Here is a 15,144-nt window from a genome sequence, read left to right as displayed (position 1 = left end):
TCAGATTGTCCCCATCCCCAGGGTTTGTCGTGGCTGCTTGTTCTGGTAGTTGTTGTTTGTTTAGACTTTTATGAACTTGTTTTTATGGTGGTAAAACATGCACAACATAAAATTTACCGTTTTATCCAGTTCAGTGGCATTAGTGCATTCATGTTGCTGCACAACCATCCCCACCATCCACCTTTAGAGCTTTTTCATCTTTCCAAACTAAAACTCTGTACCCATTAAACAGTAACTCCTCATTCTGTGTATCCCCCCCACCTTGAAACCATCATTCTACTCTCTGTTCTCAATGAATTTGACTACTCTAGGTACCTCATAAGTGAACTCATTTTATAAAATTTATACTCATTTTATAAAATTTAAAAATTTTAAAAATCTGTGGCCACAGAAATACCCCAGAAGTAGAATTGCTGCAAGAGTGTATATATTTTGTAGTTTTTATAGTTATTGTCGAAGTGCTATTGCCGAAGTGCTGTATCACTTTACACTTCCCCCATGAGAGTTCCTGTATCCCTAACAGTCTTGCCGACAGAATGTGTTATCAAACTTCTGTGTTTTTGTCAATCATCCTGATCCCTAGTAAAAATTGATCTCAGGCTAACAAAGTAACATGGCATCCTTAGAAGTTAGCCAAAGGGAGCGGGCCTCAACGGCCGCCAGAGGGCGCAAGGCGCGCCGGCAGAACCCCGGTGGCCCTCGGAGGAAGGGCGGGCGGGCGGGGCACGTCGGGGCTGGGCGCGGGGCGCGCGCCTGGCAGCCCCCTCCCCGCGGCGAGGCGCGCGTGCGCGGTACCGCGGCGGGCGGCGGATGGAGCCGCGATGGAGGGCTCTCTGACTGTCCGCCAGGTAAGAGGCGCCTCGCTGGGGCGGGATCCCAAACGGTGGTTTACCAGTTTTCTTCGCGATGGTTGTTTGAAACCTCTCAGATTATGATAATTAACTCCTCCCTTCCCTTTTCTTGGTGCTCTTTGGAGTAATGTGGCAAGTTGTTACCAAGGAAACGGTTTCCTGTACTTCCTGCGAGCCTTCCCCTCTGGGCGACGGTGGGTCGGTGTGCGGGGATTTGGCCCGAAGTGACCAGGTCCGGATGCCTCCGCCGAGGGGCCCATCGCCTCAGGACATCGCTCCGTTGTCATGGTTCTGACCCAATCGCCTTGATCCAGTTTCACCCCCTTCCGTTAACTATCAGCTCTTGATTAAAGGGCTCAGACGAGATAGTTTACATTCGTGTGCTGACAACTACCACTGTGTTTTCGGTTTCAGCTAGTTTTGTTTGCTGCTTTATTTAATAAACGGAAAACTTTTTGATTAATCTTCAGGGTGAAACACCTACTGTAGCTGCAGGAGTACCTGCGTATTTGAACACTGTCTTCATTACTTTTACATTGGCTCTGTGTATATATTTTACTTAAAGAGAATTGCAATCAGTGCAGTACCTTTTCTTTGAGTAGCATTTTACAGTTTACAAAACGGTACAGGCACGCAAATAATTGTTGAATGAACAAATGAACAAATGTAGTATTTCAGTGAATTCTCAAAACATTCCTACAATGAAATAGGCAAGGTAGACATTCATGAACCCGATCAGTCATTCGTTCAACTATGTCCCTGGCACTGGGTGTTTGGGGTAAGACAGCAACACAGAGGGATCCATGGTCTCCATGAACTTATTGTCTAGACTAGAGACAATCATACCCGTACTATAGAGTGGAGAAAACAGATTTAGGGAGACTGTGTGACTACCAGTGACCACACAGCTAAGTTAGAGAGCATTCTTTTGTAACCACTCTACAAATCCAGAAAGGATCCCCCCACCCAAATTTGCTTTGGATGTAGAAAGTGATGATGCCACACACACACCATGAAGGTATGAAGAGGTTTATTACATACATACAGGCTTGTTACTTGTGTGCTCATATAATGAAAGGAAGAGCAGGGCAGGCTTCTCAAGCAGATCCGAAAAGACTTGAAAGAGCAAGGACAGGAGGCTGACTCCAGGGTTTTTATTGTGGTTAGGGGGCGGCGTCAGGGTGAGGGTTCCTGCGTGTGGTCAGAGGCTTGCTGGGTTTGACTCTTCCACCCGCACACCAAAGGAAAGAGCACCCAGGCTTTCTTACCAACTGGCCCATTTGAGGGACAGGAGAAGAAGGGGGGGGGAGGGGGAAAGGGTGAGGTTTAAAAGCTGTCAGCAAACAAACAAAAAAAACCCCAATGAGACTCCTTATTATACTTCACTCCTGATGTTTGACTTACGAGTATGACCAAAATACACCATATACCATTTTTCATTGTTGAATTTGAACTTAAGTAAGCCATCATGACTCGCTGTGAGGCCTGCAGGCTGACGCCAGTAAGGAACATAGAAGTTCCGTTGAATGCCTTGTTCAAGAGCCCAATGATGTGTATTTTGAGAAATGAAATGAGTGCCTTGGTCACAGAGTGCTGTCTGGAACTCTGATGGGGATAAGGAGTTCCCTGGGGCGGCCTTTTGTTATGGCTTTAGCATATGTAGAGACCTGTGTGACTTTGATTTATGTTTTGAGTATCTATGAAGCAAGCGAGTTCCAGATTCTTTGCCCCAAAGGGCACGACTCTTCGGCCGATGGCTCCAGTTGTTGGCCAGAGCTTCACTGGTAAGGTGACTGTGGGAAGTTCAGCCAGTTGTACTCCTCTGTGGGCGTTTATCAGGGACATCCTGGTTAAGGGATGAAAAGTAGTAGGTCTCTAGTGCACTTCATCATGTGTAATGGTGGTGATGTGTCCACTGAAAAGCAAGTTTGTCCATCAAAACTTCAAAGGGAAGTTCGAAGAGTACAAACTCCTATTGCTGTTCACTCAGTCGAACCCAGGTTGCTCCCCAGGTATTCAAGGGGTTTAGAAGAGAGGTGACCTCTTCCAACACCATGACATCTGACAAAGGAACGAGGACAGAGGAGGCCATGCCCTCCTGCAGGTGGGATGTGCCGGACGGCTCAGACTTGGTTCTGTCCTGTAGAAAGAAGGACTTGGTGGCCGTGCTGAGCTTCAAGGTGTTGCTTGCAGGACTCAACGCATTCACGGGCAGCTGGGGATGGAGGGTCACAAGCTCCATTCCCAGAGAGTCCAGTATGCTGGCAGTAAGTGCTGCTCTAATGGCATATAGGGTGGGGCTGAGGAGATAGTTTCTTTGATCGGAAGCCTATGGACAACTTACGGACATTATAGGTGGTTCACAGACTCCAGAAGTCATGAAAAGAGGCTGCTTCAGTCTTCACAGTGAAGGATTGTGTTTGTGTGTCTGTGTGTGTGTTGGAGGAAGTAGCGTTAATGTGAGTGTCGGTATATTACAATTGTGACAAATTTTAGAATCTTTTTTGGGAGGAGGCCCCATTCAGGGTATGCTGTTTTGCAGTAACAGCATAAATAGGCTTAAGTAAAATGAGGGCTATATTGCCTCCAGAACCCCCAAAGCCTCAAAGATGTTGGGCTTTTTTTAATGTTGTGGGTGCTGACAGGGTCTATAGCCCTTGGTTTACCAAATAATTTTCAGGAATTTCACCGAGGTGTCAGGACTTCCATTACGTGTGGGGCAATGGGCCATCCCCTTTTTGTGAGCCCTTTTGTGAGTATTTGTATGTCCTGAATGGGTATGTTAAAACAATGTCCTCAGAGAGGGGATGTAATCAATGTAATGTCATACCTGTGCTCCTGGAGAAGAAGGGGATGCAGTTAAGATTTTGCCTATAAAGACTGCATGTGATGGCAAGCCTTTTGGGGTATCTGTGTGTAGCTAGGTAAAGGTATATTGTGTACCTCTGGAGGTGAAAGCAAACTGTGACTGAGAGAGGCCCTGAAATATTGAAAGGGACACTGAACAGAACATATCAGTCAAATTTATAATATCAAAACATTTATCTGTTTCTGATTGGATGGAGTCAGTAATTTTAATAGTTGGGTATAATAGATGACCACGGCATCAAGGATACAATAGTCAAGTGTGAAACACCGTTCATTCATTTTTCCAACTTGAACAAGCCACATTGGGCTCTTAAATGGAAAGGCAGTAGGGATAATCGCTCTCTCACTAATTAATTCTTGTATAATAAATCTCAATCTTTGAAGCCCCTGTTTTATTTTACATTGATCTGTTTTACCTATTCTCCCTTGGGATTGGGGTGGGGTGGTTGGTCCATAGGGTTCCATTTTTTTAAAAATTCAATTTGTAAGCTCCAAAGACATATTAAATTTATTACTCGTTGGGCCAGAGTGTCCACTTACACTATATGTTATTTTAGGGCGATGTGTACTATGACCAGGGAGAATGTAGGCAAGGCAGTAGTTCTGATGGTTAAGGTGAGACATACCTATTCTTTGTCTTATTTTATGTTGAGTAATTCCCCTAAGATTGTTGGGAGTACCTGGTTTAAATTTAGTGAGATCTCCAAGTGTAGCTGTAGTTTGAGCCCAGCATTGATTAAAGCCATGAAGATTTGCCAATTGATGCATTTCAGCAGATGTTGACGTTAATTCAAAACCTTTGCTGTAGAGGTGGAAAAACCAACATTTACCTTTTGTTGTATAAATTATTTTAATAAGTTTTAGATTCCCTACTTCGCCAAATTGTGTTTCCAAGTTTTGTTTCAATTTTCGGTTTGCTTCTTTATTTATTTGTTTCTTTCCCTTGTATCCAATTTTGTTTCTTTTCCTCTCTCTTTTTATGGTGAGTGAATAAACTAAGGTGGAGGAGGTCCTGTCTACCCTGTCATATTTATAAATTGTTTCCTCCAGAGAGCCTCAACTCAGTAGCACCAGGGTTAGGTGCTTCCCCTATGGTACTTTATAGCGTGTGAGAACCCCAAGATTAAGTTGAGCTTGAATTAACCCTTTGCTGTGCCACTTGGGTGCCATGGGTGCTTCTCTCTGTAACCCCAAGGGTCAGGATTTGTGTCACAACAGAGGTATAGGTGGCAGCAGCAGCAGCAAAGGTATTTAAGGGTCCTGATGAGCTATGTGCTCTTATAATGGCTGCTCCCCCTTCCCCTCCACACTTCCCTTTTCTCCTCTTCTTTTGTTGACTCCAAAATGACTGCTCTTTCATGAGTGACCACTTGATGGGCCCATATCTTGCATAGGGTGTAATCTTTCCCCTGAGTGCCCTATAGATGGGTGCCAATGTCTGGTTGAGACATCTGATTCATTTATTTGAACTCCACTATTTGTATAAACCAGAGATAATTTACCAATTTCCCTACCAATGGACAGCGTGGTTGTTTGCACTTTTTTAGTATTACAAATACTGTTGACTCCATGGGCACATTAAATTGATGGGTTGTAGTATATACCCTTCTTAGGCTCTACGAGGCCTTGCAAATTGTTCTCCAAAGAGGTTGAACCAGTTGTCATTCCCATTACTTTTTTTTTTTAAATGTTTGTTTCTCTAGCTGACGATAAACTTCTGGAGACTCAGGACTTTGTTTTATTCATTTTTGAATTCCTAATGCCAACTAAACTACCTAACAAGTGGTAGTAGTTGGAAAATATTTGTTGCATGTGTAAATGTATGAACTATGGAAGCAAAACTATATTAATTACTATTTTCTGCAAGCTTAAATGTTGTCGTTTTCAAGTTAATTTATGTACTTTGAACATTACTTCATTTCTTTTTAAAATGGGTATTTCTCAATAAGTAATTTGAATTGTTTGATACTTGTTCCCAGGTGATAAATGAAGGGGATTCAAGCTTTGCCACCGAGTCACAGGAAGAGTTAGAGAAAAATCCTAGTCCAATTGTGGATGAGAGTAATTTAGTGTCAGCTAAAAAACAGGGGCCACATTTACATAACTGGAGTGGCGACTGGAGCTTTTGGGTAATATTTTTTCGTTTCTTATACCTTCATTTTAATTTTAAATGCTGATTTTCTTTAGGGCTACAGACATTCATATAGTATTTGTAATATTTTCTTATTACCTTCTAGATTTCAAGTATTTAAGTTTCAGTCCCGAGTCCCAAAGACATTTCTGATTGTGCCCTCCTTTGGCCACTAGGACGCACTGTTGTCTGGTTTGATAGAGTGGAATTATCTGCTTCAGTTTCCCTGGCAGAAAACTATACCACAGAATCGGATTGCACTTAACATTTTTCTCTGTACTGGCAGAAGACCAACATTATACAGAAACTGTATTTCTAAAAGTTCCTGAGAAGCCAGCTATTTTACACAATTTTGATGTAAAGATTTAGCTCCTGTACCTAAAAGGAAGTTTAGCAATGTTTGACTTGTAGTGTATAATGATAAGATAGGTTTTCAAGTTAGGCGTTTCATATTCTGTTTGCGCTGTGCTCACTGGGTCACATAACCGGGATATGCTTCAGGTTTCCCCACTGTAAAATGAGACTGCTGCTTGTTGCCTAGGTGCATAGTCTTGTGGTAAGCACATCTCTGTTACCATGCGGACGCTAGCAATTATCATATGAAAGGGCTCATTCTAAATCTAGCCATTTCTATACGAGTTATGAGCCATTTGGTAGAATCTGGTATAATGCAACTGTAAGTGAAATTCATATAAGATTATAAGGCATATATGGTGCCAATATTAATTTATTAGAAAGCTGATCTCTTGGGGATTAGGTATGCTTGGCAGAATTTCTAATAATTTTAGAGTAGGCCAAAAAAGACATATCATTAACAGGTTATAAGGATTTGTACACGTACCATAATTCTGTTCAGAATTGGCAGAATTGGCATTATTTTTGGTCACAGTTAGAGAAAGTTTATGACTACTGTAGTGTTTTGACCCTTCTGCACTGTGATTTTTATAGCTTATGTTATAGATTGGAAAACCTTTATAGTTCCAAGGGCTATGTACAAGATTAAACAGTTACTGTGGTTACTCTTGGCAGACTTGCTGCACAAAATAGGGTAAAGCAAGAGAAGCAAAAAGCAAGGGAATGAAGATATAGAAATAGAAGGAGGGAGAGAAATAAAAGAGTATGTGTTTTACAGCTTTGTAATGAAATTGTAGTATTTGGGGCTAGAATACTCAGCATCACATATCAGCTGATTAAAAATGCAGAATCCTTGGCCCAGCCTCAGACCTACTTAATCAGAATCTTCATTTTCACAAGATTTCCAAGGGATTTGCATGCACATTCAAGCTTGAGAAGCACTGGTTTGGAGTGTTGAAGGTCTACTTTTGCTCAGTTTAGGTCCCTATGCTGATTGCAAGAACTTTTATTTTGAGGAATTTTTATATGAATTCACATGGAATAGACTTAAAGACAAATGCAACATATCAGAAGTTTTACTGACTTTTCCAGAGGGTACTTACCCAGAAACCAGAACTATCAGCATACAGAAGCAAAGAAAAATTAAAAAGAACCCGAATAGTTAAATCAAAGTTTGTGCTGCTATATATTGTAAGAGGAGAATTCCTCAAGTCTTCATTTGGAATTTCTTTAATACATTTTTTTTATAAGCCTAATAAATAAGTTGATTCCCATTTTGTAGTTGAATAGAATATTGGAGACGGGAATTATTTGGTGATAACACATAGATAGTAGTAAGAAGTGACAGCAGAAGCTCAAAAAATGTAGCAACCTGGGCCTCTTAATATGGCAGCCAAAGGTCTATGTAAATAATTTGGCTTTAATATTGTACTATAACTGGTAGAAATGATATGTAACAAGTCTGGAAAATAATGTACTTTTCTGCTATTTTAAATCCATCTGCTTCTATCACTGACTCCACCATGTTGCTATTTTCATGTTCTGGCAATAAAGTAGGAATTGAATGAGTACAGTAAAATGGTACAGTTCACTGATGGACCCAAAATTAACACAAGGAAGACCAGTAGCACAACAGGAAAATATTCATGAGGCACATGACTTGGTAGTTAAACAAAGAATTAAAAGAATGTCAGAGCCATTTCACTGGAACATCCAAGGAATCTGGATTTGTTGTACCTTTTCACTTTTGGAAGATTTCTACCAAAAAGGATTAATAACCTTTTTTCCCCCCCAATACATGACTTTTATTGCATCTTTAAAATATCACAAATAAGCCTGAGGAATTGCTTGACATCTTGGCGTTTCTAAAGCTGGATAACTTAGGTCTTATTTATCAGCCTGCAGAACTGCTTCTTTTTCAGAAACATAGATCCCAAAATTTTCTAATATCCTTCTTTTGAAATGTGGCTTGTTGAATCAAACAGCTGAATATGATACAAGTTCAAAATCATTTCCCTCAAGAATTAACTCATCATTCTGGGCTTGATATACTGAACAAGCAATACCTGACCTCATCTGAAGCCTGTGGATGTATTTTTCATCCCCAAAATTTCAGATTTCAACAAGAGAACCATTCCCCTGAATAACGATGTTGACGGGGAAGTGAGCACACACAAGCCTCATCTTGTAACGGAAGCCCAGCGTAAAGCCCTTGGTTATGTTCTGTACGTGACTACAGAGAGTGCCAACGGTAGGCAAAAAAGCAAGGACTGATAACTTTCATTATTATTTTTTTTAATGGAGGGCGCAGCTCATGCAAGAATCGAACCGGCAACCTTGGTGTTACTAGCACCGCGCTCTAACCAACTGAGCTAACCTGAGTTTTGGTATTTAAAGAGTTAAGCTCCAGGGGCCTGCAAAATTCACTAACGTAGAATAACTCATATATTCTGGCCTGGTTAACTCAACTGTTCCACAGTAGTGAATTCAGAGGGCAGCATGATATAACTGAACAAATTGGAGATTGGAAACAAAACATCTGGGGTAGAGTGTATGCTCTGTCCCTGGTGATTTCATCTTGTGGTGCTTTTAACAACGTACTTTAACCTGTCTGGCCTCAGGGTGACTCATGTATAAAATTAGAAATTGGGCCACCATATTGCAACATTGGTATGTCTTGAATCAATAGGAGAAAAAAAAGGGGGTTTATAGCTATTATGAGCAAGTGTTCATAATCTCTAGTCCTGATAGCTATGTATCAGTCATAAACAACTCTGGGCGTACTCAGTGGGTGTACGTTACCTGGGGAACATCTTTCCTGAAGATTGTCCCAGTGGTAAAAAGGTTGAAAAGTCCTGGATAAGGGGACCTACTGTTTGGAATACTGGAAAATGTATTTTGATGATTTCCCATAATTAAAAAAAATCGTGAAAACTTAAAAGGATACAAGAAACTGAACCAAAGTTTATTGAAGTTTGTTTTTTTTCCTCTGAAGTTGATCTCCTTTAGACCCTATCCATTTAATCTTGTGCTGCGTAACAGATTGGCTAGTAAGTATGAGTAAGTCACCATAGCAATTGATAGTGATATCAACAGCAGCAGATTTCCTATTTCAACCCTATAATATAAAGATAGGAATATTATTGTATTTGTTTTAGTTTTTATTTAAAAATGAAAATATTTAATCCTAGTATATGGGAAATGAATTGCATTATTAACTTATTTATTTATTTATTTTTTATTAGTTTCAGGTGTACAAGGCAACGTAATAGTTAGACATTTAAACTCCTCATAAAGTGATAACCCACCCCCCAAGCTACTACCCCTCTGACATCTTATATAGCTGTTATAGTACCATTGACCATCTTCCCTATGTTGTATTCAACAGCCCGTGACTATATATACCTATATATTTAGTTATAGTTGACATTCAATATTATTCTACTTCAGCTTCAGGTGTATAGTGCATTGGTCAGGCATCTACAGTCTATGAGGTGATTCCCCTGGTAAGTCCAGTGCCCATCTGGCACTTTACGTGATCTTTACAACATTGTTGATTCTATTCTCCATACTGTATTAACTACCAATTTGTATTTCTTAGTACCTTCATCTTTTTCACCCTGCCCTCACCCCCATTCCCATCTATCACTCTGATAGATTTAGTACTTATCTGGCACCTTATGTTTTAATAGAAAATATTTAGATTTGAATTTTTCTAGATCACAGTCAAGTTTTTTCTAAATGTACAAGACTCTACTTTATCATTTACTTACAGCATGATCATAGTCATATCATTCACAGGTACACTTTTCTACTTGTAAATGGGAGGTAAAACTTGCCACACAACTGATTTAGAGGTACATCATGTGGATTAATTAATATTGCACTGTTAAATAATGAAACAAAAAGCCCAAGAGGATTAATTAGTATGTTTGTAACATATTTTGGCAACTTTGGAGAAGACTTCCTAAAATCCTGTGTTGTCTTCCACAACATATCTCGAATTTATTCAACCTAAAAAGATACTTCACATTTTCACTTTGATAAATGATACAAAAGAATAAAGTCATTTTCCAATGTCTCTTGGATTAAAAGCATATTTTGTCCAATTAAAAATTTCAATTATAGATAGATATTGTTTGAAAACCTAGATACCTTTTAATACTTTCAGATTTAATTAGAAAGGAATAGGGACTAACATTTATGGAAATATGGAGATAGGACTATTTAACTTAAAAGTTCCTCTGCCTCACCTGAAACTAATGGAAAAAAAAAGCTCCTCTGCCTCAACGTGCTTAGAAGTGCTGGATGAAATGTTATAAACATCTTTTTTAAATGCATGTCTGGGCTCACAAAATGGCAAGGGAGATACCTAATGGCTAAAAAAAGAAGAGGGAACTGATTACCAGAGTTGTAAGCACACAAGCTAATGCTGAGGCAGCCCCGAGGAGTTTATTAGTCTCAGTAACTAAAGCATTAATGGCCACACTGGACTAGGAGATGACGCCATGGACTTGGATGAGTTGGAACTAAGAACTGTTTATAAAGCCATGACTCTTGAAGAGTTATACCTTCTGTGAAAGGTAGAGTAGGAGAACATCCACGTACATCTGCAGATTGAAGACAAGCTTACCTGTCCAAACTTAGGCTCGGGGAGGTAGGGGGTGGGGAGTCTTTCTGATAGTATGTAACTGTAGCTCATCTCATGAAGTTTTGGGACTTGAATTTAATACTTTATGAGCGAGCAGAAGGAGATTGAATAAATAGCATACTAGACCCTTAAAAAATTGAGCTAAAACTATCAGGTAAAGACTATAAAGCAACCATTTGATATTATTAAAGATTTAATAGAAAGAGTAAAAAATACGATAAATCGATAATACATTCTCAAAAACACTAGGCAGATTTGAAAAACAACCAAATACAACTTCTAGAAATGAATACTACAGTCAATGAAGTAATAATTTAAAAATTCAGTCGACATTGGAAATAGCAGCTAAAGAGAAAATCAGTAAACTGAAAGATATATATGAGGAAATTATTCAGATTGTACCACTGAGAGAGAGAATATTTGAGAGAGAATGGGTTAAGATAGAAGAAAAATAGAGAAGGACATTTTGGATCTAATAAAGTGTTTCAGAAGGTGAACATAGAGAGTGAGTATTAGGCAATATCCAAAGAGATATCCACTTTTGATGAAAGACTTCAGAATCAGGAGCTACAGTGAGTCTGTCATAGGATAAACTCTAAGAGAGTATGTGAGCAGACACATTATAATAGAAGTGGCAAAGATAGATATACATGAATTAAGATAGGAATAGTCTTATTAGGTCATTTGAGTTTTTTCTATACGCCAGACTCTTTAAGTGAACAGGACAGTTGTCTATATCATTCTGGAGCTGACAGTCCAGAATGGGAAATGGATAGTACACAAATAAGGAAACGTGTAATACGTCAGGCAGTGATAGGAGCTCTGAAATCAATAAGAGAATGTAAAGGTGTAGAGAATCACTGGGGAGGTAGTAGCATTTTTAGTCAGGAAAAGGTTCTCTGAAAAGGTACCATTTGAAAGAGCCCTATATAGGGTTGGGAGTGGAGGACAAAGGAAAAAAGCAACGAATTATGTGAGGAAGCAGAAAGGGGAGTGATATTCTAGGGAAAGGCCTGAGTCAGGAATGAGATTAGCTTGTTTGCTAAACAGTTTCCTTAGAGGCTCAGATATGGTGAGTGAGGGAAAGAGACTGTTCAAGGATAATGATTCCTAGGTTTCTGATCAGTGCAACAGGGTACATGGATCCACCATTTAGGAGAAGACAAAGACTGGGGGAGAAGTAGGCTTGAGATATTGATATGTTGATATGTTGTATTTTGATATGTTGTATTTTCATTCAGTTCAATGTAATTTTTATTTTCCTTGAGACTTCTTTGGCTCATGTATTATTTGGAAATATGTTGTTTAGTGTCCAAGTGTTTGGAGATTTTTGTGCTACCTTTCTGTTATTCATTTCTAAATTGATTCCATCGTGGTCAGAAAATACACTCTATTTCATTTATCTTAAATGTGTTGAGATCTATCTTGGTATATATTCCAATACACTTGATATTATCGGTCTTTAAATTTTTGCTAAACTTAATAATTTGAAATAGTACTTTAGAGAATCTTAATGAACTAGACAAATTCCTTGGAGAACAAGAACTACTTAAATTGACTGAAGAAGAAATAGAAAATCTGAATAGAGCTATAACAAAGAAAGAAATTGAGTTTGTTTAAAAAAACAAAAAAAAAATACAAAATCAAAACAAGAAATAAAATTGCAAAGAAAAGCTCTGTACCTGAAAGATTCTACCAAATATTTAAAGAATTAACAAATCTTTCAAAAACTTTTTCCAAAAAAAAAGGGGAGGGAGAGGGAACACTTCCAAATCATTTCATGAGACTAGTATTACCCTGATTCTGAAACCGAAATTAATCACAAATTTTATCCATCAGCAGTGAACAAATTGAAAATGAAATTTTTAAAAATTCCATTTTTAGTAGCATCAAAAGAACAAAATACTTAGGAATAAATTTAACAAAAGAAGTGTAAGACTTGTGCACTGAAAACTACAAAAACTCACTGAAAAAATTTTAAAAAGTAAGTAAATGGAAAGATATTCCATGTTCATGTATTGGAAGATTTAGTATTGTTAAGATGGCAGTACTCCCCAAATTGATCTGATGTACAAATTCACTGTCATCCTATCAAAATACTAACTGGCTTTGTGTTTGTGTGTGTGTGTATGTGTATGTGTGTGTGTGGAAATTTACGAGCTAAATCTAAGTTCACATGAAAATGCAAGGGACCCAGAATATCCAAGATTATCTTGAAAAAGAACAAAGTCGGAAGAGGCACACTTCCTGATTTCAAAACTTCCAACACAACTACATTATGTGGCCCTGACATAAGACTAGACATGTAGATTAATGGAATAGAATTGAGAGTCCAGAAATAAACTTACATTTAAGGTCAACTGATTTTGACAAGGGTGCCAAAAATATTTAATCATCGCAACTAAATGGGTTGGGGTGGTGGGGGTGGGGGTGGGGAGATGTTGGGTTAAGGGGTACAAACTTGTACTTAGAAGATGAATAAGCTTTGGAGATCCAATACAAAGCATTGCGATTATAGTTAACAGTACTGTATTATATACTTTAAAGTTGCTAAGAAACTAGATCTTAAATGTTCTCACCACAAAAAAGAAATGATAATTATGGGACATGATGGAGGTGTTAGCTAATGCTATGGTTGTAATCGTATTGCAATATAGAAATGTATCAAGTCAACATAATGTTATATGCCAGTTATAACTCAACAATTTAAAAAAAAAATTAGTTTCAGGTGTACAATGCAACATAACAGACAGTTATAGCCCTCACAAAGTGATAACCTCCATCCCCCAAGCTACTACCCCTCCGACATCTTATATAGCTTCTCAACAACTTTCCTTTTTTAAATAGAGGAAGACTAAATGCTTCCTCCCTAAGATCAGAAAAAAAAATCGTTAGTGTAAAAATAGAATGAAATAATTTGAATAAATTATAAGTTTTGAAACTGTGGAACTTAATTTAAGTGTTCAGATGAATTCAAATTTTAGGAATTTTTTTTAAAATTTGGAAATTGGAAAAATATATAAAGAAGAAAAGTAAAATTACTTGTGTTTTCACCAACCAGAGAAAACTATTTTGAGATATTTCCTTTTCATTTTTTCTATGTATGTGTGAGAATTTTTTCCTTTGGCATAATTGGAATCAGTATGTCTATGTACATTTCTGTTTCCTTTTTTTAAAAGTTTGACCTACTGAACTTTTCCTCAGGCCATTAAAAATTCTTTAGAATCTCGAGTTTTACTGAGTATTATACACCATCATATTAATGTTTACAAATTTATTTGACTAGTCTGTTTTTCTAGACATTTAGATTGTTTCCAAATTTATTATCATTATAAGCATTGCATTAAAAATGAGCATTTTTAAATAAAGTCTACATCGAAATGTTTCTTTCTTTAGAATATTAGAATTAGTAGAATTACTAGAATAAGTAGAATTACTTGATTCAAGTCTGCATATTGTCTTTTGATATGTATTGCAAACATTTTTAAGAAAAAGAGTATCAATTTATACTAGCTGTAGTGTGTGAGTATATATTAATCTCATTACACTTTATCCTCTTACATAATTAAAATAAATTTGAAATCTTCATTTTAGTGAAAAATCTTTCTAAAATTAGATTATCCTTGATGAAACATGTCATCTTTATGAACACTAATTTTTAGTCTTGTTATTCAATTGTTGCATATAAATGCTTCTCAAAGCATAGATTGACTTAAAAAATGGAATACATTCTTTTCTTAAATGAGTGGTAAAGAAGATTGATTGTTTTGTTGCCTACAACCACATACGAGGTCTGACAATTAAGCTCTCAAACTCATCCTAGAGAAAGTGCTACCGTGTTTCTCCAAAAATAAGACCTAGCTGGACCATCAGCTCTAATGCATCTTTTGGAGCAAAAATTAATGTAAGACCCGGTATTATATCATATTATATTATACCAGGTCTTATATTAAAATACGACTTGGTCTTATGTTACTTTTTGCTCCAAAAATGCATTAGAGCTGATGGTCCAGCTAGGTTTTATTTTCGGGGAAACACGGTACCTACCTCATTGCTGAATATCACTACAGTCACCTCTGAAGTACTCCCCTTGGGAAGCTATGCACTGATGCCAGTGCCTAGTCTACCCTTCAAAGCAATTTTGGAACTCTTTTTCTGGAATGGTCATCACAGCTGTCATCATATTACCCTTGATGTCCTGAATCATCAAAATGTCTTCCTTTAAATATTTCCTTTATCTTCGGGTGAAGAAAGAAGTCATTGGGGGCCAAATCAGGTGAGTAGGGAGG

The 15,144-nt window shown here is 37.9% G+C and overlaps 1 protein-coding gene across 6 annotated transcripts in view; it reads left to right on the top strand.

The window, feature by feature from the left end:
• The first annotated feature begins 744 nt into the window (after positions 1 to 744).
• Positions 745 to 15,144, top strand: part of GRAMD1C (GRAM domain containing 1C) — an 86,689-nt gene continuing 72,289 nt past the window's right edge. For 4 of the 6 annotated variants that reach the window (XM_074331682.2, XM_074331678.2, XM_088793984.1 and 1 more), the window contains exons 1-2: positions 807 to 848; positions 5,699 to 5,848. In XM_074331682.2, coding sequence (XP_074187783.1) covers positions 822 to 848; positions 5,699 to 5,848 — 177 coding nt within the window. In that variant the 5' untranslated portion in view covers positions 807 to 821. Of the gene's footprint in view, positions 849 to 5,698; positions 5,849 to 15,144 lie in introns of all 6 variants that reach the window. The other 2 variants (XM_019734875.3, XM_019734876.3) reach the window with 2 other exon arrangements.

Source organism: Rhinolophus sinicus, chromosome 17 (assembly GCF_057876585.1).
Source record: "Rhinolophus sinicus isolate RSI-liver-muscle chromosome 17, RSI-T2T, whole genome shotgun sequence".
In the NCBI taxonomy this organism is placed as follows: domain Eukaryota; kingdom Metazoa; phylum Chordata; class Mammalia; order Chiroptera; family Rhinolophidae; genus Rhinolophus; species Rhinolophus sinicus.
Note: the sequence above shows the minus strand (reverse complement) of the source record. Positions and strands in the feature narration are given on the sequence as shown.